At 36.4% G+C, this 24,258-nt stretch overlaps 2 protein-coding genes across 3 annotated transcripts in view; both read left to right on the top strand.

The window, feature by feature from the left end:
* Window positions 1-16,681, top strand: part of LOC142337698 (GATOR1 complex protein DEPDC5-like) — a 186,920-nt gene extending 170,239 nt beyond the window's left edge. For both annotated transcript variants that reach the window (XM_075387143.1, XM_075387144.1), the window contains one exon: window positions 16,309-16,681. In XM_075387143.1, coding sequence (XP_075243258.1) covers window positions 16,309-16,603 — 295 coding nt within the window. In that variant the 3' untranslated portion in view covers window positions 16,604-16,681. The remainder of the gene's footprint in view (window positions 1-16,308) is intronic.
* A 1,893-nt stretch (window positions 16,682-18,574) lies between these two features.
* The window catches only part of LOC142338082 (uncharacterized), a 185,825-nt gene continuing 180,141 nt past the window's right edge, over window positions 18,575-24,258 (top strand). The window contains exons 1-3 of the mRNA XM_075387713.1: window positions 18,575-18,820; window positions 19,695-19,708; window positions 20,776-21,029. Coding sequence (XP_075243828.1) covers window positions 18,575-18,820; window positions 19,695-19,708; window positions 20,776-21,029 — 514 coding nt within the window. The remainder of the gene's footprint in view (window positions 18,821-19,694; window positions 19,709-20,775; window positions 21,030-24,258) is intronic.

The raw sequence follows: 24,258 nt of genomic DNA, 5'->3' as shown, positions 1-24,258 counted from the left end.
CTTTACCCCCATTCCCCCATGAAGCTACCGACCCCTCCGCGCTGACCACACGCCCCTTCAAATGAGCTTAAACTAGCCTACCTAAACCGTAGTTATCTACTGGCGAAGCCAACACCTCGCCAGCTGTTTGATAGCAATTCTCCCGACGCTAGTCGGTTATGTTATTAGCACTGTTGGTCTTTTAAATCCATTTTTTGAAATAGTTTTTTGTCTGATCATTCGACCAAAACGCGATCTTTAGATGAAGTCAGGTGAGTATTAATTCGCTCTTCAGTTCTCTTACAGCGTTACTAGTCCCCAAAGTGTACCAAATTTTCAGAGAATTCTTAAAATCATTGTGTAAGGGATTGTTTTTCAGTGGTTTAGACACCTTTCCACCAGCGCAGTCGTTCATCCGCCCTCATTTCTAACCCCCCACCCCCCCCCCCTCTAATCACCATCTCTCATTCCACCCTTAATCCTGCACACTGGACCCCGCTTAAGACACCCCATGTCCTCGACTATTTGAGATTTTGGGTTATCGAAATTGTTCAATCAGTAGCAATTTTAAGCAGCTGAGCTCCCCTCCCGAAGCATTAGAGCGTTAAATTAAGGTCACCTGAGTTGTCCGTTTTGCAGAGTTGTTGAGCTTGATCAACAACATAAGGAGACGGCTTGGCAAAATGCGTTCGCTTATGACGTTCTCTCATTATTGTTCTTATCAGCTATCCGATTTTATCTGACCAGCCGATGGTAACCCGTTGAATGTTAAATGTTACGGAATCATCAATTTTTGATCTATCCTTGTTTCGCTTAATCATTTTCATTGCTTTTAACGGACTGACAGTTTCCATTAAAAAGAGAAGGAACATAATTGACTTCAAAATTAAGCAAATGTTCAGAATGGAAAGCAGAAAAGTTAATTCACCCATCAACAGTTGCCTTGTTAAAATATCGCCAAAAAATATTTTTTTCGCCAAAATTTTTTTTTTGGGAACACAACCTTGATTTGAAGCCACAACGACATTAATCAAACAAACTCAGAATCAAAATTGGCGTCCAATTTTGCGCCCAACAATTGGCGCCCAAAATATTTCGAATGGGCTTAATCAGTGCGACAAAAAGTCAGCCTAATCAGTAGAACTGAGATAAACAAAACCCTTAAATATATTCTCCCTCTTGAAAGTAAACTTTAAAATTTAGAAAGTTGGCTAGATTGGGCAAAATTAGCTTGTGTTTATTAAACTTGATCATGTAATTAAAAAATAATTCGGCAAAGTTTAAAAGTAAATTAGCAATTATGTTCTATAGCTTGCCCAAAACTTTTCTATTAGAGATTAATTTGGCTGGGAAGTCAAATGATCAAACAGGTTGCAACTTCGATAGCTCAATGAAGTAACAAATTTGGGATAGCAGCACCAAGTTTGAACGATAAATAGATCGGCCAAAAATGACTGATCAAACAATAAATATCTTTATTTACATGAAATTTCCCCTCAATTAATCACGTTTATTAAAAAAAACTGCACTCACACTGCTAATGCTATACTTTTTGCTCAAAAAATTTCAAGGAAGTTCTATGATTGGTGCTCATGTTTTTCTTAGCTTACGATCTCAATTTTTTATATTCGCAAGGTGATCGGGTCCCGGCTCTTATTGTACGCCTTTTGTTTTTTAGAATTCAAAAAATTCGAATTGTTTTGTGCGTTGTCTTCTTTAAACATCTGATCGAATCTGGATTGTTGTGTCATTTTATTGAGATTTTAACGTTTTTTACTGTCTTATTGTTTGAAAAATATAAATAAGTAGGAGTTTCATGTAGTGAGTAGTTGTCTGGGCCTAATTGATATCTACTTCGAGTCGGTTCCAGACCCTTCCTGCTATCTTTAATATTAAAGAATTGTTTGCACTTCATGTTTTTAATGTCAATGAGATGTCAAATTAGAATGGTAATTTAGTTCACGCTGCAGTTCTTAAGGGAGCAAAAAAGAGGGTACTTTTAGGCATGCTTCAAAAGTGGTGTAAAAATTGTTGTTTTAAATTGGATTTTCGCCCATTCAAATCAGCTTAAGCCATCCTCCCTACACCGTAGTTAGCTGCTGGTGAAGCCAACAGCTCGCCAGACTTTTGAGAGCAATTCGCCCGACGTTTGTGGGTTTTATTGTTAGTACTGTTGTTAGTACTATTGTTAGTATAGTATCTCGTCTGATCGCTCGACTTTTGTCCTGGGGATGTCTAAAACGGGACCTTTAGGTGAAGCCAGGTGGTTATCAATTCGCAGTTTAGTTTCTCTTGCAGCGTTACTGGTCTCAAAGTTTACCAAAGCTGCGGACAATTCATAAGGACAATTCATAAAGTCATTGTGTAATGGACTGTTTTTCAGCGGATTAGACCCCTCTGCCGAGTGCAGTCGTCCACCCGCTTCCAATTCTAGACCCTTTCGTCAACATCTCTCATTCCACCTTCAATCATGCAGGCTGGACCCTGCCTAAAAAGCCATCTCCTCCACTTTTAGATTTTGCATTATCGAAATTAATCTGTCAATAGCATTTTTAAGCAGCTAACCCCCCCCCCCCCTGCAGCCTTATAGCTTAAAAATTAAGGTCACTTGAGTTACGGGCTTTGCAGAGTTCTTGAGTTTCATCATTTACGTTACGAGACGGCCTGACAATGTGCTTTTCTGTATGACGTTTTCTGATTACTATTCTTATCTGCCATCCGCTTATATATTACCTGCCGACTGTAACCGTTGGCTGTTAAATATTACGTCATCAACAAACTTTAATCTGCCACTGTTTCAAATATTCGTTTCCATTGCTTCTGAGTGACTAATATTTTGCATAAAAAAGAGCTTCAACATAAGTGACTTCAAAATTAAGCAATTGTTCAGAATGGAAAGCAGAAAAATTAATTCACCCATATCCAGTTGCCATTTTATTATGTTGCCCAAAAAAATTTTTTTTTGGGAACTCAACCCTGATTTGAAATCACGACGACTTTAGTCAAACGAAGTCAGCATCCAGTTTGGCGTCCAAATAGTGGACCACATTAATTCGAAATAGCTTAATCAGTGCGATAAAAGTCGGCTTTATCAGTAGAACTGAGATAAACAAAAAACCCTTCAATATGTTCTCGCTCTTTAAAGTAACTTTAAAATTTAGAAAATTGGCTAAAGTGGGCTTAACTAGCTTGTGATTATAAAAACTGGTCATACACTTAAGAGATAATTTAGCAAAGTTTAAAAATTAATCAGCAATTAATTGGCTGGAAAGGCAAGTGCTTCAATTGGCTGGAAAGGCAAATATTCAAAAAAGTTGCAATTCCGGTAGTTTTCGATAGCAGCAACACTTTTAAATGATAAATAGATTAGCCAAAAATGATACATCAAACGATAATTTTCTTTATATACCTAAAATTTCCCCTCAATTATTCACTTTTATATTTCATGAAGAAGCTCCATTCACACTTATGCTATACTTAGTGTTCCAAAGTTTCAGAGGAGGTTTTAAACGCAATTGTTCATGCTCATGTTTTTCTTAGCTTATGGTCTCAATTTTTTATAGTCGCAAAGTGATAGTTCCGGCTATTATTGTACGCTTTTTTGTTTTTAGAATTCGAAGAGTTTGAATTGTTTCGTGCACTGCCTTTTTTAAACATCTGATCGAACTTCTTTTTGTTTTGTTTCAATTAGTTCTTTTGGTGTCACACTGTTGCAACAAATGTTATCAGATTGTTTAACCATTTTGATTTAGATTTTCGTGTTATTTTTACTGTCTTATTGTTTCAAAAGTATAATTATGTAGCAGTTTCGTGTTCTTTAGTGAGTAGTTGTCTGGACCTAAGCGAATATTTACTTCGAGTCTGTTCAGGAGCCTTCCAGCTATCTTTAATGTAAAAGAATTGTTTGCAAATCAACTTTTTAATGTCAATGAGATGTAAAATTAGAGTGATGATTTGATTCACGCTGGAGTTCCTAAGGGAGCGAAAAAGAGGGTAGTTCTAGGCATGCTTGAAAAGTGGAATAAAAAATTGGATTTTAGCCCATTCAAATCAGCTTAAGCTAGCCGTGGTTAGCCGCTGGCGAAGTCAAGTGCTCACCAAACGTTTGAGAGCAATTTGCCCAATGTTAGTTGGTTATGTTATTAATACTGTTGGTCTTTTGAATCAAATTTTACTAAATAGTTTTTCGTCTGATCGCTCAACTTTTTTCTTCGGGATGTTTAAAACGGGATCATTAGTTGAAGCCAGGTGAGTATTAATTCGCTGTCTAGTTCTCTTAAAGCATTAATAGTCTCAAAGTGTACCAAAGCTGCGGAGAAATCATAAATTCTTTGTGTAAAGGACTGTTTTTCATTGGTTTAGACCCCTCCCCCCAGCGCAGTCGTCAACCAGGCTCCAATTCTAGTCCCCCTGTTCACCATCTCTCAATCCACCCTTAATCGTGCAAGCTGGACCCCTCTGAAACGCCCCATGTCCTCGACTTTTTGAGATCTTGCATTATCGAAATTGTTCTGTCAATAGCAATTTTAAGCACCTAACCCCCGCAAGCCACAGAGCTTAAAAGTTAAGGTCACTTGACTGGCCGGTTTTGCAGAGTCGTGAGCTTGATCAACTACGTTACGAGACGGCTTGGCATTGTGCGTCTCCTTATGACCTTCTCTGATTACTGTTCTTAACCGCCATCCGCTTATATCTGACCTGCCGATGGTAACCTGTTGACTGTTAAATATTACGTCATCGTCAAAGTTAAATCTGTCGGTGTTCCAAATATTCTTTTCCATTGCTTTTAAGTGACTAATAATTTCCAGGGGCATCAACATAATTGACTTCAAAATTAAGCAAATGTTCAGAATGAGAAGCAGAGTAAGTAATTCACCCATAAACAGATGCCTTGTTAATATATCGCCAAAATTTTTTTCGGGAACTCAACCTTTATCTGAAGCCACAGCGAGTTTAGTCAAACGAACTCAGAGTCAAAATTGGCGTCCAAATTTGTGCCCAACAATTTGCGCCCAAAATATTTTGAATTAGCTTAATCAGTGCGACAAAAAGTTGTCAGTGCGACAGTTGCCATTTTAATATTACACAATTTTTTTTGGAACTCAATCCTAATCTGAAGCCACGAAGACTTAAGTCAAACGAACTCAGCATCAAAATTGGCGTCCAAATCGCCGACCAAATTAATTCGAATGGGCTTAATCAGTGCAACAAAAAGTCAGCCTAATCAGTAGAACTGAGATAAACAAAACCCTTCAATATATTCTCGCTCTTGAAAGTAAACTTTAAAATTTAGAAAGTTGGCTAGATTGGGCAAAATTAGCTTGTAATTATAAAAATTGGTCATACACTTAAAAAATAATTCGGCAAAGTTTAGAAGTTAATTAGCAATTATGTTCTATAGCTTGCCCAAAATTTTTCTATTAGAGATTATTTTGGCTGGAAAGTCAAATGATCAAACAAGTTGCAACTTCTATAGCTCAATGAAGTAGCAAAGAAAGTTGGGATAGCAGCCACAATTTTGAACGTTAAATAAATAGAGTGGCCAAAAGTGCCTGATCAAACAATGACATGTATATTTGATATGCATCAAAAAATTTCCCGTCACTTAATCACGTATATTTTTCAAGAAAAAGCTGCACTCACACTGCTAATGCTGTTCCTCGTGTTCTAAAGTTTCAAACGAAGTTTTCAACGCAGTTGTATACGCTCTTGTTTTTGTTAGCTTATGATCTCATTTTTTTGAAGCCGCATGGCGATAGCTTCTGCTATTATACGCCTTCTGGTTTTTACTATTCAAAAAATTTGTATTATGTGGTGCGCCGGCTTTTTTGAAGATCTGATCGCACTTTTTAAAATTTTTCCGTTAGTTTTTTTCTGAGTCGCAATTTATGAACAAATGTTATCAGATTGTTTACCATTTTTTATCAGATTTGGATTTTCTTGTTTTTTTACTGTTATTTCGTGTTACTGTTTCAAAAGTACAAATAAGTTGGAGTTTGATGTTTTTTAGAGAGTAGTTGGCTGGGTCAAAGCGAATATGTACGTCGAATCGGTTCCGGAGTCTTGCAGCCATCTTTTTTAAAACATCCGTTCGCACTGCGACTCTTTAATGTCATTGAGATATCAAATTAGTGTGGTGATTAGAGTCACTTTTTAAGTGAACGAAAAGCGAGTAGTTCTAGGCATGCTTTTGATGTGGAATATGAAATTGGTGTTTGAAATTGGATTTTGAAAACAAATGTTTTTTACGTGCGGCAATTTTGCTTCTACTTTGCCTTTTTAATCAAAAGGTCATACTTGTGATCTAATAATGCGTAATTTTTATTGTGTCAACGAGTCACCGTTTTTTAAAATAAAATATCAGTGCTTTTCTGAGTTTTGCGTGTTCTTGTAGTTCTTTTACTCATTGTCTCTTTCTACTAAAACGGAATAGAAGCAATATAACACTTTATTCAAGGATATAACACTTAATTCTTATCAAAGATTTTTCTACTCTTTGGCAACCTGTTTTCAGAAAATGTCAGTGATGCGTTTTTGTCTTACCCATTTTTCTGTGCTGTCCTCTCCTTTAATGGCTGGTCTCACTGCATGTTTGAATTTAAATCTCACTTTTCAATGACTTTCACACCAACTTACGTTTAAGGAATTTTTTTTTTGGGAACACAACCTTGATTTGAAGCCACAACGACATTAATCAAACAAACTCAGAATCAAAATTGGCGTCCAATTTTGCGCCCAACAATTGGCGCCCAAAATATTTCGAATGGGCTTAATCAGTGCGACAAAAAGTCAGCCTAATCAGTAGAACTGAGATAAACAAAACCCTTAAATATATTCTCCCTCTTGAAAGTAAACTTTAAAATTTAGAAAGTTGGCTAGATTGGGCAAAATTAGCTTGTGTTTATTAAACTTGATCATGTAATTAAAAAATAATTCGGCAAAGTTTAAAAGTAAATTACCAATTATGTTCTATAGCTTGCCCAAAACTTTTCTAATAGAGATTAATTTGGCTGGAAAGTCAAATGATCACACAGGTTGTGACTTCGATAGCTCAATGAAGCAACAAATTTAGGGTAGCAGCAACAAATTTGGCCGATAAATAGATCGGCCAAGAATGACTGATCAAACGATAAGTGTCTTTATATACATGAAATTTCCCCTCAATTAGTCAAGTTTATTATAAAAACTGCACTCACACTGCTAATGCTCTACTTTATGTTCCGAAATTTCAAAGGAAGTTCTAAACGCAATTATTGATGCTCATGTTTTTCTTAGTTAACGATCTCAAATTTTTATATTCGCAAGGTGATCGGGCCCCGGCTCTTATTGTACGCCTTTTGTTTTTTAGAATACAAAATATTCGAATTGTTTTGTGCACTGTCTTTTTTAAACATCTGATCGAATCTAGATTGTTGTATCATTTTATTGAGATTTGAATGTTTTTTACTGTCTTATTGTTTGAAAAGTATAAATAAGTAGGAGTTTCATGTAGTGAGTAGTTGTCTGGGCCTAAGTGAATTTCTACTTCGAGTCGGTTCCGGACCCTTCCTGCTATCTTTAATATTAAAGAATTGTTTGTACTTCATGTTTTTAATCTCAATGAGAGGTCAAATTAGAATGGTAATTTAGTTCACGCTGCAGTTCTTTAGGGAGCAAAGAAAAGAGGGTAGTTTTAGGCATGCTTTAAAAGTGGTGTAAAAAATGGTGTTTTAATTGGATTTTCGCCCATTCAAATCAATTTAAGCCAGCCTCCCTACACCGTAGTTAGCTGCCGGTGTAGCCAAGAGCTTGCCAGACGTTTGAGAGCAATTCGCCCGACGATTGTTAATACTGTTGGTCTTGAATCCAATTTTAAAATAGTATCTCGTCTAATTGCTCGACTTCTGTCCTGGGGATGTCTAAAATGGGATCTTTAGGTGAAGCCTGGTGGGTATCAAATCGCCACTTAGTTTCTCTTGCAGCGTTACTGGTCTCAAAATTTACCAAAGCTGCGGACAATTCATAAAGTCATTGTGTAATGGACTGTTTTTCAGCGGTTTAGACTCCTCTGCCCAATGCAGTCGTCCACCCGCTTCCAATTTTAGACCCCCTTTATCAACATCTCACATATCACCTTCAATCGTGCACGCTGGACCCTGCCTAAAACTCCCCATCTCCTCGACTTTTAGATTTTGAATTCTCGAAATTAATCTGTCAATAGCAATTTTGAGCAGCTAACCCCCTGCAGCCTTATAGCTTAAAAATTAAGGTCACTTGACTTGGCTTTGCAGACTTCTTGAGCTTAATCATTAACGTTACGAGACGGCCTGACAATGTGCTTTTCTGTATGACGTTTTCTGATTACTGTTCTTATCTGCCATCCGCTTATATATTACCTGCCGACGGTAACCGTTGGCTGTTAAATTTTACGTCATCAACAAACTTTAATCTGCCACTGCTTCAAATATTCGTTTCCCTTGCTTATGAGTGACTAATATTTTGCATAAAAAAGAGCTTCAACATAAGTGACTTCAAAATTAATTAATTGTTCAGAATGGAAAGCAGAAAAATTAATTCACCCATATCCAGTTGCCTTTTTATTATGTTGCCCAAAAAAATTTTTTGGGAACTCAACCCTGATCTGAAGTCACGACGACTTTAGTCAAACGAAGTCAGCATCCAATTTGGCGTCCAAATAGTCGACCACATTAATTCGAAATAGCTTAATCAGTGCGACAAAAGTCAGCTTAATCAGTAGAACTGAGATAATCAAAAACCCCTTCAATATGTTCTCGCTCCTTAAAGTAACTTTTAAAATTAGAAAGTTGGCTAAATTGGGCTTAGCTAGCCTGTGATTATAAAAACTGGTCATACACTGAAGAGATATTCAGCAAAGTTTAAAAATAAATTAGCAACTATGTTTTATAGCTGGCCCAAACTTTTTAGTGATTCAATTGGCTGCAAAGTCAAATGTTCAAAGAAATTGCAATTCCGTTATTTTTCGATAGCAACAACACTTTTAAACGAGAAATAGATTGACCAAAAATGATTGATCAAACGATAAGTTTCTTTATATACTTAAATTTTTCCCTCAATTAATCACTTTTATATTTCAAGAAGAAGCTGCATTCACACTTCTAATGCTATACTTAGTGTTCCAAATTTTCAGAGGAAGTTTTAAACGCAATTATTTATGGTCATGTTTTTCTTAGCTTATGGTTTCAATTTTTTATAGTCGCAAGTTGATAGCTCCGGCTATTATTGTACGCCTTTTGGTTTTTAGAATTCGAAGAGTTTGAATCGTTTCGTGCACTTTCTTTTTTAAACATCTGATCGAACCTCTTTTTGTTTTGTTCCAATTATTTCTTTTGGAGTCACACTGTCGGAACAAATGTTATCAGATTGTTTACCATTTTGATTTAGATTTTCATTTTTTTTACTGTCTTATTGTTTCAAAAGTATAAATATGTAGGAGTTTTGTGTTCTTTAGTGAGTAGTTGTCTGGATCTAAGCGAATATTTACTTCGAGTCGATTCAGGAGCCTTCCAGCTATCTTTAATGTAAAAGAATTGTTTGTACTTCAACTTTTTAATGTCGATGAGATGGAAAATTAGAGTGGTGATTTGATTCACGCTGGAGTTCCTAAGGGAGCGGAAAAGAGGGTAGATCCAGGCATGCTTTTAAAGTGGAGTAAAAGTAAGTAAAAGTGGAGTAGCCTCCCTCGACCGTAGCTAGCTGCTGGCGAAGTCAACCGCTCGCCAGCCGTTTGAGAGCAATTCGCCCGACGTTAGTCGGTTATGTTATTAATAGCCGCACAGCGATAGCTGGGGCTATTATTGGCCTTCTCTTGGTTTTTTTTATTTCGTCGTCATGATTTTTGTTACGACCATATGACGTCACAGCCACTTTTTGTTCATTCGTTCATGCAATTTCAACTGAATTGCATGTGTGACGTCATTTTTCGCTCTTAGTGGAGCGAGTTTTTTTGTTCATGCGCGTGATTAAATTTTTGGTCACACTTGACTTACCTCACTCTCAAAAATGACTTCCTCACTTTGAAATTGACTTTTATTTACTTTAATTCAAAGAGATAAGGTCAAATGGGTGTGTGTCACTCTAAATGAAGGTTATTTGAGATCAGCTAATAGAGGCAGCAATAACTTATACAGATTTTTAATCAAAATATAACAGATCAGCCTTCAATGAAAAGACGAATTTTTTTGGTCTGTCTTTTTTACTGTTTTTTAGACTGCCGGTCTACAAATCTATTGCGGCTATTTTCTGGCAATCTGCCAGCTATGTTTAATAGAATCCAATTTTACTAAATAGTTTTTCGTCTGATCGCTCAACTTTTTTCTTCGGGATGTTTAAAACGGGATCATTAGTTGAAGCCAGGTGAGTTTTAATTCGCTGTCTAGTTCTCTTAAAGCATTACTAGTCTCAAAGTGTACCAAAGCTGCGGAGAATTCATAAATTCTTTGTGTAAAGGACTGTTTTTCATTGGTTTAGACCCCTCCCCCCAGCGCAGTCGTCAACCAGGCTCCAATTCTAGTCCCCCTGTTCACCATCTCTCATTCCACCCTTCATCGTGCAAGCTGGACCCCGCCTGAAACACCCCATGTCCTCGACTTTTTGAGATTTTGCATTATCGAAATTGTTCTGTCAATAGCAATTTTAAGCACCTAACCCCCGCAAGCCACAGAGCTTAAAAGTTAAGGTCACTTGACTGGCCGGTTTTGCAGAGTCGTTGAGCTTGATCAACTACGTTACGAGACGGCTTGGCAATGTCCGTCTCCTTATGACCTTCTCTGATTACTGTTCTTAACCGCCATCCGCTTATATCTGACATGCCGATGGTAACCTGTTGACTGTTAAATATTACGTCATCATCAAAGTTTAATCTGTCGCTGTTCCAAATATTCTTTTCCATTGCTTTTAAGTGACTAATAATTTCCAAGGGCATCAGAATAAGTGACTTCAAAATTAAGCAAATGTTCAGAATGGAAAGCAGAAAAAGTAATTCAGCCATCGACAGTTGCCATTTTGATATTGCACAAAGTTTTTTTGGAACTCACTCCTAATCTGAAGCCACGAAGACTTTAGTCAAACGAACTCAGCATCAAAATTGGCGTCCAAATCGCCGACCAAATTAATTCGAATTAGCTTAATCAGTGCGACAAAAAGTCAGCGTAAACTGTAGAATTGAGATAAACGAAACCCCTTCAATATATTCTCGCTCTTTAAAGTTAACTTTAAAATTTAGAAAGTTGGCTAGATTGGGCTAAATTAGCTTGTGATTATAAAAATTGGTCATACACTTAAAAAATAATTCGGCAAAGTTTAAAAGTTAATTAGCAATTATGTTCTATAGCTTGCCCAAAATTTTTCTATTAGAGATTATTTTGGCTGGAAAGTCAAATGATCAAACAAGTTGCAACTTCTATAGCTCAATGAAGTAGCAAAGAAAGTTGGGATAGCAGCCACAATTTTGAACGTTAAATAAATAGAGTGGCCAAAAGTGCCTGATCAAACAATGACATGTATATTTGATATGCATCAAAAAATTTCCCGTCACTTAATCACGTATATTTTTCAAGAAAAAGCTGCACTCACACTGCTAATGCTGTTCCTCGTGTTCTAAAGTTTCAAACGAAGTTTTCAACGCAGTTGTATACGCTCTTGTTTTTGTTAGCTTATGATCTCATTTTTTTGAAGCCGCATGGCGATAGCTTCTGCTATTATACGCCTTTTGGTTTTTACTATTCAAAAAATTTGTATTATGTGGTGCGCCGGCTTTTTTGAAGATCTGATCGCACTTTTTAAAATTTTTCCGTTAGTTTTTTTCTGAGTCGCAATTTATGAACAAATGTTATCAGATTGTTTACCATTTTTTATCAGATTTGGACTTTCTTGTTTTTTTTACTGTTATTTCGTGTTACTGTTTCAAAAGTACAAATAAGTTGGAGTTTGATGTTTTTTAGAGAGTAGTTGGCTGGGTCAAAGCGAATATGTACGTCGAATCGGTTCCGGAGTCTTGCAGCCATCTTTTTTAAAACATCCGTTCGCACTGCGACTCTTTAATGTCATTGAGATATCAAATTAGTGTGGTGATTAGAGTCACTTTTTAAGTGAACGAAAAGCGAGTAGTTCTAGGCATGCTTTTGATGTGGAATATGAAATTGGTGTTTGAAATTGGATTTTGAAAACAAATGTTTTTTACGTGCGGCAATTTTGCTTCTACTTTGCCTTTTTAATCAAAAGGTCATACTTGTGATCTAATAATGCGTAATTTTTATTGTGTCAACGAGTCACCGTTTTTTAAAATAAAATATCAGTGCTTTTCTGAGTTTTGCGTGTTCTTGTAGTTCTTTTACTCATTGTCTCTTTCTACTAAAACGGAATAGAAGCAATATAACACTTTATTCAAGGATATAACACTTAATTCTTATCAAAGATTTTTCTACTCTTTGGCAACCTGTTTTCAGAAAATGTCAGTGATGCGTTTTTGTCTTACCCATTTTTCTGTCCTGTCCTCTCCTTTAATGGCTGGTCTCACTGCATGTTTGAATTTAAATCTCACTTTTCAATGACTTTCACACCAACTTACGTTTAAGGAAAACATCAGTGCTTTTCTGTTTTTCCCGTATTTATAGTTTTGTTGTCCTGTGGCAGTCTCGTTATTGGCAGGTCCTTTGCTCTCTAATGAGGCATGATTTTTTGTTGTGAAAGATTTCAATTCATATATAAATTTTTATCCTTTTTGTTGCCATTTCTTTTTTAAATGTTAACTTTTCTATTTCTACCCCTTTTGTTAGTTTTTTTTCCGTCCGCTGACATCTTAGTCCATGTAATGAAAAGTCTTCTTGGCTCCCTAGTCAGGCATAATCAAGTTCAGTTATTTTTTGTTAACACGTTTTTTTTGTTTTTTGTTGTTTTCTTGCTACTTAATCTGAATCATGACAGTTGCCATATTTGTTTTGAATTACACAATACCACAAAATATAATATAAGGTTGAAGGTATTACCTAATATTTATAACTCCCTGGTCACCATTTATTTAAAATATGGCTGTTTTGTTTTGACCGCCCTTTTTAATTGCTCTCAAACGAAGTTTGTAGCAGTTATATTAGTCTTGTGGTCTTTTTTCGTCTGACCCATTTGACTTTTCGCCCTCGAAAACTGGATAAGCAGGTAGCGCTCGGAGGGAATTAAGTGGCTGATCATCTCCGGTTGTTTGAGAGTAAGTCACAGCCCGACATTAGTTGGTTATGTTTCAATTGTTTGGTTTCTAGTCTTTTAGTGTCAAAATTGACAGCTCTCATTGTTTCTTCTACGTTGAGGCAGTGTTGGATTTATTTGGATGGCTCCCATATGGTTTTGTTATTTGGATGGCTCCATTTTTGTTTTTTTTTGTAGTTTGAAATCATTCATTTTAAAAAAAAAAGAGAGACTTAGTGAGTTTTTGTAGTTGCCTTCAATTGTTTGCTACACCGTCCTTTGTTTTTACCTATTATGCTTCAATGTGTTTTCTGATAAACAGTTGTTTTATGGTCTAACGGTTGGAGGTTTAAGTTCAGCTTTTTAATGAATTGAATGTCGTTTATTTTCGAAGGGTTTAGTACAACTCTAATGTCTCAAATTAGCTTTCCGTTGTTCTTCTACTTGTTTCTCATTTATTTTCTACAAATCTGGTATTGACCGTCCAAGTTTTTGTAGTCTAGACGTTTACCAAAATCTTGTTATTGATATCAACTTAATCAACACTTTAAAGAAAACGCTGTGTAAACAGTTATTCATGCAATTTCGACTGATTTGCACGCGTGACGTCATTTTTCGCTCTTAGTGGAGCGAGTTTTTTTGTTCAATAGCATGTGTTCACAATTGACTTACCTCTCTCTTGAAGATCACTTTCATCACTATCAAAATGACTGTATGTCACTCTAATTGAAGTTTATCTGAGAGCAGTGAATAGTTAAGCAGCAATAAGCTATGCAGATTCGAGATATAACATCTCAACATTTACTTAAAAACTAGCAGGCCTGCAAAATCATAACAAGAACATCATTTAAAAGAAAAGTTATAAATTTTATTTTCGCACCACCTCGGGCTGGAAAACATGCCCCTCGTTCAACAGCCATAGGTATTACGTTACATTACCGTCGCGTGATCGCAGTCGAGATCGCCCAGATGTAGGTCGGAGACGACATCAAATACCTCGGGTGGGGAGTACCGGTGGCGACTGTACCAATTGGGATGTGTTTGGTTTAGTATATTAACCCCAAGAACCAGCAATTTCGTGTTCAACTTTATTGGCTTTGCTAACTTGCATATTTAAGGAGCACTAAGACTTGTAAAGATAACCGACTTCTACAAGTTGGCATAGCGTAACGCATGTTATAGATTAGGCTGCATGTTTAAGGAGCTTTTAAAAAGAGAGAAGAAACATAATTTTGAAGGAGAGAAAACAGACCAAAAAGAAAGAGAAAAGAACCACAGAAAAGAAACAAAAGAGAAAAGAAAGGAAAAAAAGACAATAAAAGAAAGAAAAGAAAGAAAGCACAGAAAGCGAAAAGCACGAGATAAACGAAAAAAGACAAAAAAAGGCAAAATAGAGGAAAAAAGAAACAAATTATTGAATGCAAGAGTGTAAGACAGATAGACAGAAAAAAGAAAGGGAAAAAAGAGAAAGACAAAAGAAAGAGGAGAGAAAGAAAGAGAGAGAGAGAGAGAGAAAGAAAACAAATGAGAAAAGGAGAGAAAGAAGACAGAGAAAAGACGAAATAGAGAGAAAACACGGAAACACGAAAGAGAGAACTACAAGAGGAACGAAAAAAAACTAAATCGAAAAAGAAGAGAAAAGAAAGAGAAGCGAGAGAAAATAAATCGAGAAACGAAAGACAGAAAAGAAAGAGACAACAGCAAAAATTAAAACAGAAAAGTAAGAGAGAAAAGCAGGATAGAAAGAGAGAACAACAAGAGTTGAAAGAAAGAGAGAAGAGAAAGTGACAGAAAGCAGCAAATGAGGAAAGAGAAAAAAGAACAGAAGAGAAAGAGGTAAAAGAAAGGGAAAAAAGAGACAGAAGAGAAGGACGGGAAAGAGAAAAGCAAGAGAGAAAAGAAAGAGAACAGCAAGAAAAGAAAGACAAAAAGACAGAGAAAAGCGAGAAAAAAGAAAACAGACAGGAAGGAGGAAAGAAAAAGAAAATAGAAATTAATACAGAAAAGAAGGACAGGAACAAAATGCAGAAAAGAAAAATAGAGATAAGTAAGAGAAAAGAGAGAAAGAAAAGAAAGAACGAGAGAAAACAAAGGCAGAGACAAAAGAACAGAAAAGAAAGAAAAAACAAAGACCAAAGAAAAACAGAAAAGAAACAGGAAAAACGACAAACTGACAAACTAAAGAGAGAATCGAAAGAGAGGAACAAAAGAAAGAAAGATTGAGAAAGGCAAATATAAAAACGGTAAAGAAAGATAAACAAACGAAGGAGAGCGACAGAGAAAAGAGACAGCACAGACTAACAGAAAGAATGAGACGAAAAAAAAACAAATGAAGAGAAACGAAATGCAGAAAAGAAAGAGAAACAAAAGAAGCAAATGAAAGAGAAAAGGCGGACGAAAAAGAACAGATAGGAAAGAGAGAGAGAGAGAGAGAGAGAGAGAGACAGAAATGTAAACGACAAAAGAAACAAAAGAGAAGAGGCAGACAAGACGAACAGAAAGAAATGAGAGAAAAGAAAGACAGAAACAAAAGACAGAAAAAAAAGAGAAAAGCAAGAGAAAAAAGAGGAAAACAATAAAATTTGAAGGAGAGAACAAAGAAAAACGAAGAATCAGAAATGAGATATAATGAGGAAAAAACGAAAAGCAGAGAAACAAAACAACAAAATAAGAAAAGTCAAGTTAAAGGCAGAAGCGATCAAATGGAAAATCGAGGTTTTTCCCATTTATAAAATTTTTTGAATCTTAGATTTTCTTTGTTCAGGAATATATAATTTGCATCACTAAATAAGAACCCATGATTTGTTGTAATTTTTGGTCATTTTGCTTAGATTTGCTTTCTCGGTCATTGACTTTCTCTTGCATCTGAGAATTTTTGGTCAATGAACTCTTCCGAATCAGTTTTTCGGACATTAACCGAGTCCGCTTAACTATGCTTGTTCTATAGGTCTCTTAAACATGCCACTCGAAGCTCTTGAACATGCAGCCCTATAAACTGTCACTCATTTAATATATAAGAAGATAACAGAATTTTGTGTTTTTCGGTGTGTTCTTGTCTCATCATTTTGGGACTGCAGATCCAAGAAGCTGTCGCAGCCATATTCTTCCAATCTGTCAGCTGTTTTTTTTCAGGTACTTGGAATGTGACCTGACAATCGAACAGATGGTAAAAGATTTGAACATGCGTAGCAACCTGTGCCCAGACTCTCAGAAAAGGGCTAAACTGGGACCGAGCTACTCTCCCACCAAAATACGAGTGGGGTTCAACTACACCTCCAATCTCATGTACACTCGCAGATCTCTCACTAAGCAACAAGAGGCCGAGTCACTTGCAGTGGATAGACTCATGGAGAGATTCGTCTCTTTCTGCCAGAACACTGATGGCTGTCTGGTGGACCTTTTCAACAGAGTATTCGATGGAAACTAACTCGGAACAGAAGAAATAATGACAGTGCTATTCTTGTATTTATATTTAGACAGAACAATAGAATTTAATATAAACTGTCACTCATTTAATCTCGTAGGAAGTTAGTAGCAAATACTTGGGTTATATTGGTCTTAACGACTTACAGATATTTGTCTAGCTGTAGCACATTCGTTGACGACTTGAAATTGGACTTCTTTGTTTTCAGTAATTGATCTGGTTGCAAATAGAGGGCATTAAAATTAAATAGTGCTGAGTTTCTAATGTATGGTTTTCCGAATCCGCGGTACTCTTTAAGATGTGAAGGTCATTTTGAGTCTTCGCTTTGTTTTCAGTATTCGACCCGTCGTTTCCATGTGAAATTTTGCATCTTTAAGGGGCTGTGTATTTGAAATAGGAAACGCCGTTCACAGCGCTCTTAAAATTTGTTCTGGTGAATTTGACTTTACGAATCGATGTTTGACCATAACAATGTTTCTTGCGTTTAAATGGGACTGAATGGTGAGCATAATTCTTGCTAAAAGTTTTTAATACATGTTGATTACTTTCTGTGATAATTTCAAAAATTCTAAAAAAAATTGCTGACTTTGATAAATTCTCAAACTTTTTGTGTTCCTGACGTTTTTTAGCTTATTGATTTCAAACGAAGTTTGAAGCAGCTATATTAATCCTGTGGTCTTTACGACTCGAAGAGCAGTAATGGTGTATTATTTTTTTGATAAATCGATGACTTATAGAGGATGTTCTAGAAGAAGCAGTCAAATGTCGCACGTGAAAAGAAGTGTTTTGGTTAATCTGTTGAACAAAACTCAAGCAGAGCGAGAATTTAGAGTGATCTTTGTTCATTCCTTAATGTTAGGGAGAGCGAGAAAAGTAGGAGTGAAAAAATTTAGCGCTGAGCGGGCGATATTTTATGATCACATGCGGTTTTTTAAAGTGTTTTTAATTACTCTCAAAGTTTGAAGAAATTATATTAGTCCTGTTGGTCTGTTATATGCGATTTTTCGCTTGAACGAATTTTCGTCTGGCCCATTTGATTTTTCGTCCTCAAAAACGGGATAAACAGGTAGCGCCCAGAGGGCATTAAGTTCCTTTAGAGCCTTCAGCTCACTATTTCGCTAGTCTCCGAAACAAATGAAGAGAAACGAAATGCAGAAAAGAAAGAGAAACAAAAGAAGCAAATGAAAGAGAAAAGGCGGACGAAAAAGAACAGATAGGAAAGAGAGAGAGAGAGAGAGAGAGAGAGAGAGAGAGACAGAAATGGAAACGACAAAAGAAACAAAAGAGAAGAGGCAGACAAGACGAACAGAAAGAAATGAGAGAAAAGAAAGACAGAAACAAAAGACAGAAAAAAAAAGAGAAAAGCAAGAGAAAAAAGAGGAAAACAATAAAGTTTGAAGGAGAGAACAAAGAAAAACGAAGAATCAGAAATGAGATATAATGAGGAAAAAACGAAAAGCAGAGAAACAAAACAACAAAATAAGAAAAGTCAAGTTAAAGGCAGAAGCGATCAAATGGAAAATCGAGGTTTTTCCCATTTATAAAATTTTTTGAATCTTAGATTTTCTTTGTTCAGGAATATATAATTTGCATCACTAAATAAGAACCCATGATTTGTTGTAATTTTTGGTCATTTTGCTTAGATTTGCTTTCTCGGTCATTGACTTTCTCTTGCATCTGAGAATTTTCGGTCAATGAACTCTTCCGAATCAGTTTTTCGGACATTAACCGAGTCCGCTTAACTATGCTTGTTCTATAGGTCTCTTAAACATGCCACTCGAAGCTCTTGAACATGCAGCCCTATAAACTGTCACTCATTTAATATATAAGAAGATAACAGAATTTTGTGTTTTTCGGTGTGTTCTTGTCTCATCATTTTGGGACTGCAGATCCAAGAAGCTGTCGCAGCCATATTCTTCCAATCTGTCAGCTGTTTTTTTCAGGTACTTGGAATGTGACCTGACAATCGAACAGATGGTAAAAGATTTGAACATGCGTAGCAACCTGTGCCCAGACTCTCAGAAAAGGGCTAAACTGGGACCGAGCTACTCTCCCACCAAAATACGAGTGGGGTTCAACTACACCTCCAATCTCATGTACACTCGCAGATCTCTCACTAAGCAACAAGAGGCCGAGTCACTTGCAGTGGATAGACTCATGGAGAGATTCGTCTCTTTCTGCCAGAACACTGATGGCTGTCTGGTGGACCTTTTCAACAGAGTATTCGATGGAAACTAACTCGGAACAGAAGAAATAATGACAGTGCTATTCTTGTATTTATATTTAGACAGAACAATAGAATTTAATATAAACTGTCACTCATTTAATCTCGTAGGAAGTTAGTAGCAAATACTTGGGTTATATTGGTCTTAACGACTTACAGATATTTGTCTAGCTGTAGCACATTCGTTGACGACTTGAAATTGGACTTCTTTGTTTTCAGTAATTGATCTGGTTGCAAATAGAGGGCATTAAAATTAAATAGTGCTGAGTTTCTAATGTATGGTTTTCCGAATCCGCGGTACTCTTTAAGATGTGAAGGTCATTTTGAGTCTTCGCTTTGTTTTTAGTATTCGACCCGTCGTTTCCATGTGAAATTTTGCATCTTTAAGGGGCTGTGTATTTGAAATAGGAAACGCCGTTCACAGCGCTCTTAAAATTTGTTCTGGTGAATTTGACTTTACGAATCGATGTTTGACCATAACAATGTTTCTTGCGTTTAAATGGGACTGAATGGTGAGCATAATTCTTGCTAAAAGTTTTTAATACATGTTGATTACTTTCTGTGATAATTTCAAAAATTCTAAAAAAAATTGCTGACTTTGATAAATTCTCAAACTTTTTGTGTTCCTGACGTTTTTTAGCTTATTGATTTCAAACGAAGTTTGAAGCAGCTATATTAATCCTGTGGTCTTTACGACTCGAAGAGCAGTAATGGTGTATTATTTTTTTGATAAATCGATGACTTATAGAGGATGTTCTAGAAGAAGCAGTCAAATGTCGCACGTGAAAAGAAGTGTTTTGGTTAATCTGTTGAACAAAACTCAAGCAGAGCGAGAATTTAGAGTGATCTTTGTTCATTCCTTAATGTTAGGGAGAGCGAGAAAAGTAGGAGTGAAAAAATTTAGCGCTGAGCGGGCGATATTTTATGATCACGTGCGGTTTTTTAAAGTGTTTTTAATTACTCTCAAAGTTTGAAGAAATTATATTAGTCCTGTTGGTCTGTTATATGCGATTTTTCGCTTGAACGAATTTTCGTCTGGCCCATTTGATTTTTCGTCCTCAAAAACGGGATAAACAGGTAGCGCCCAGAGGGCATTAAGTTCCTTTAGAGCCTTCAGCTCACTATTTCGCTAGTCTCCGAAACAAATGAAGAGAAACGAAATGCAGAAAAGAAAGAGAAACAAAAGAAGCAAATGAAAGAGAAAAGGCGGACGAAAAAGAACAGATAGGAAAGAGAGAGAGAGAGAGAGAGAGAGAGAGAGAGACAGAAATGAAAACGACAAAAGAAACAAAAGAGAAGAGGCAGACAAGACGAACAGAAAGAAATGAGAGAAAAGAAAGACAGAAACAAAAGACAGAAAAAAAAGAGAAAAGCAAGAGAAAAAAGAGGAAAACAATAAAGTTTGAAGGAGAGAACAAAGAAAAAGGAAGAATCAGAAATGAGATATAATGAGGAAAAAACGAAAAGCAGAGAAACAAAACAACAAAATAAGAAAAGTCAAGTTAAAGGCAGAAGCGATCAAATGGAAAATCGAGGTTTTTCCCATTTATAAAATTTTTTGAATCTTAGATTTTCTTTGTTCAGGAATATATAATTTGCATCACTAAATAAGAACCCATGATTTGTTGTAATTTTTGGTCATTTTGCTTAGATTTGCTTTCTCGGTCATTGACTTTCTCTTGCATCTGAGAATTTTCGGTCAATGAACTCTTCCGAATCAGTTTTTCGGACATTAACCGAGTCCGCTTAACTATGCTTGTTCTATAGGTCTCTTAAACATGCCACTCGAAGCTCTTGAACATGCAGCCCTATAAACTGTCACTCATTTAATATATAAGAAGATAACAGAATTTTGTGTTTTTCGGTGTGTTCTTGTCTCATCATTTTGGGACTGCAGATCCAAGAAGCTGTCGCAGCCATATTCTTCCAATCTGTCAGCTGTTTTTTTCAGGTACTTGGAATGTGACCTGACAATCGAACAGATGGTAAAAGATTTGAACATGCGTAGCAACCTGTGCCCAGACTCTCAGAAAAGGGCTAAACTGGGACCGAGCTACTCTCCCACCAAAATACGAGTGGGGTTCAACTACACCTCCAATCTCATGTACACTCGCAGATCTCTCACTAAGCAACAAGAGGCCGAGTCACTTGCAGTGGATAGACTCATGGAGAGATTCGTCTCTTTCTGCCAGAACACTGATGGCTGTCTGGTGGACCTTTTCAACAGAGTATTCGATGGAAACTAACTCGGAACAGAAGAAATAATGACAGTGCTATTCTTGTATTTATATTTAGACAGAACAATAGAATTTAATATAAACTGTCACTCATTTAATCTCGTAGGAAGTTAGTAGCAAATACTTGGGTTATATTGGTCTTAACGACTTACAGATATTTGTCTAGCTGTAGCACATTCGTTGACGACTTGAAATTGGACTTCTTTGTTTTCAGTAATTGATCTGGTTGCAAATAGAGGGCATTAAAATTAAATAGTGCTGAGTTTCTAATGTATGGTTTTCCGAATCCGCGGTACTCTTTAAGATGTGAAGGTCATTTTGAGTCTTCGCTTTGTTTTCAGTATTCGACCCGTCGTTTCCATGTGAAATTTTGCATCTTTAAGGGGCTGTGTATTTGAAATAGGAAACGCCGTTCACAGCGCTCTTAAAATTTGTTCTGGTGAATTTGACTTTACGAATCGATGTTTGACCATAACAATGTTTCTTGCGTTTAAATGGGACTGAATGGTGAGCATAATTCTTGCTAAAAGTTTTTAATACATGTTGATTACTTTCTGTGATAATTTCAAAAATTCTAAAAAAAATTGCTGACTTTGATAAATTCTCAAACTTTTTGTGTTCCTGACGTTTTTTAGCTTATTGATTTCAAACGAAGTTTGAAGCAGCTATATTAATCCTGTGGTCTTTACGACTCGAAGAGCAGTAATGGTGTATTATTTTTTTGATAAATCGATGACTTATAGAGGATGTTCTAGAAGAAGCAGTCAAATGTCGCACGTGAAAAGAAGTGTTTTGGTTAATCTGTTGAACAAAACTCAAGCAGAGCGAGAATTTAGAGTGATGTTTGTTCATTCCTTAATGTTAGGGAGAGCGAGAAAAGTAGGAGTGAAAAAATTTAGCGCTGAGCGGGCGATATTTTATGATCACATGCGGTTTTTTAAAGTGTTTTTAATTACTCTCAAAGTTTGAAGAAATTATATTAGTCCTGTTGGTCTGTTATATGCGATTTTTCGCTTGAACGAATTTTCGTCTGGCCCATTTGATTTTTCGTCCTCAAAAACGGGATAAACAGGTAGCGCCCAGAGGGCATTAAGTTCCTTTAGAGCCTTCAGCTCACTATTTCGCTAGTCTCCGAGTGTGCTATTTACAGAATCTGTTTTTGGAGACTTATTAATAGCCGCCCTCATCTTCTCAGTCGGCTATTATAGCGGTCCTATTGTTTTTTACTTCGTAGAATAAAAAAATGTTAAGCTTTTCTTCATTTTGCCGCTTTTTGAACATTTTGCGTGATATCTTTCTGACTTCTCTGGGCTAGTTTCGCTCTTCTCTCATTCTGCTAAGAGTGATTTTGAACATCATTTGCTCAGCAAAACAATTCAAAATGAACAGAGTCAGTATAAAAAATTGAAGTCAGAAGTAGAAACGGGATAAACCCATAAAGCCCAATTTTAGATGCCCGTTATTTGAACGTCGTTCCTATAAGTCTTAGTTACCATCTCTAATGCTTATTGGTATTGATAGTAGCCCCTGTAGCCTCTCTCTAAGAAACAGAAGTACGTTATGTTCAACTACGAAATGCCATCAAAATAAATCGGACTTAAAAATGTTTTTGTACAAAAATTTTTTTTTTCAATATCTTCCATTCTTTCAATCCCAATCATGCTTATTGGAATCAACGGCGGCTATTTTCCGGCAATCTGCCGGGTATGTTAATTATGGTGTGAAGGGCGGTTCTTAGAGGTTGACCCGTCACAAACCCCACCTCCACAGCAACCGCCCCCCCCCCCCCCGCTCATCGGCCTCTCTGATCAAAAATTAAAGGACCAGCATAAAGCCCCGTGACCAAATCATAGTCACTAGGAGTTGTTTGACCTCAAGCAATGTTTGCTGCTTGCTGCCCTACAAGGGGTCTTGGACAACACGTAAAAATTTGTGAAATCTACTTGCTATCTGTCGTAAATAAAATTCACGTGAAGTGTACTTAGCATTTTAGCTGGGAAATTGAAAACTTCGTTTTTTAAGTACTTATGTTAATTTACTGTAATTAAAACTTATAATGATAGCTGCGGAAAAACTGTTTGAGAAAAATCAAAACACGTGAAATTAATTAACCATAATTTGTAGAAATCTGGTTACATAGAAGCTGTAAACATCAAGGCGATTAATTTAATTACAATAAGCATGCAATTCAACTGCTTTAAATCTGGATTTTAATTACTTTAAGGTTGTGTTTTAAATACAAAGGGCGTGGAATGTAATCACTTGAAACCATCTAAATGTACTTACATTGAGAGTGTGAAATCTAACAACAATTTGCTTTCAGTACATTTAAATTTTAGTTGTGAAGACTGCTTACTTTTTCTCACTTATATGTTTCAAAGAGCGTTTACTAAATTTAAGGTAAGCATTGTTCACAAGGGCTAATTAAGAATTCTTTTAGTAAGGTTGGTTGCGTGGTTCACTTACAAATGAATGCCAATTTGCACTATAACTTTAGGATCAATTGGTTGCTGCAAATTCGATACTTTTTACAGACATTACTTTTACGCCGTTCTATTAACCAAACTTCTGTTATGATTATCTCAGGATCTTCCCATAATGGTATCATTGTGAAGGAAGTTCCCAATTGTAGCACTGAGAATACTCCGGAATGCAACGCCTCAACGAGTTGTTCCCCATAAAAACCTCAGTAATTGTAGCTTCTGCTTAATACCAATGAGTATCCATGCCCAAATAGGCTTTCTAATAGCACCCTCATCTTTTCAAACCGGCTATTATAGTGGCCATCATTTTGTAAAGTTGAAAAACCTAAATTGTATTGGGGCTGTGTCTTTTTATGACTCGAAGCAGAGTTATTTTTATCTTTCTAGGGCTCGAAGAATGCGGTTTTTCTACATAAAGACTTTAGACTTTATTGGTGCTCTGTCTTATTGACGCCTCGATGAAGAGCATTAGTAACTTGTCTTTTTTTGTTCAAAAACTTTTTGGAGTGTTGATAAAACAGGTAGCAAAAGTCAACGTCACACGTGCAAACTGAGTTTTAAACAGTTAAACGCATTGAAGAGCAAACAGTAGGGCGAGTAACTTTTTGAGCACGCCGCTCTTTCGTGAGAGAGCGATAAACGTAGGTGTGAGAAAATTTGGAGCCGAAGGTCCACCACCGTTGGCCAAAGACACCCCTTTGTTGGCCGTTCTCT

Source organism: Convolutriloba macropyga, chromosome 4 (assembly GCF_964194025.1).
Source record: "Convolutriloba macropyga chromosome 4, txConMacr16.3, whole genome shotgun sequence".
Classification (NCBI taxonomy): Eukaryota; Metazoa; Xenacoelomorpha; order Acoela; family Convolutidae; genus Convolutriloba; species Convolutriloba macropyga.
Note: the sequence above shows the minus strand (reverse complement) of the source record. Positions and strands in the feature narration are given on the sequence as shown.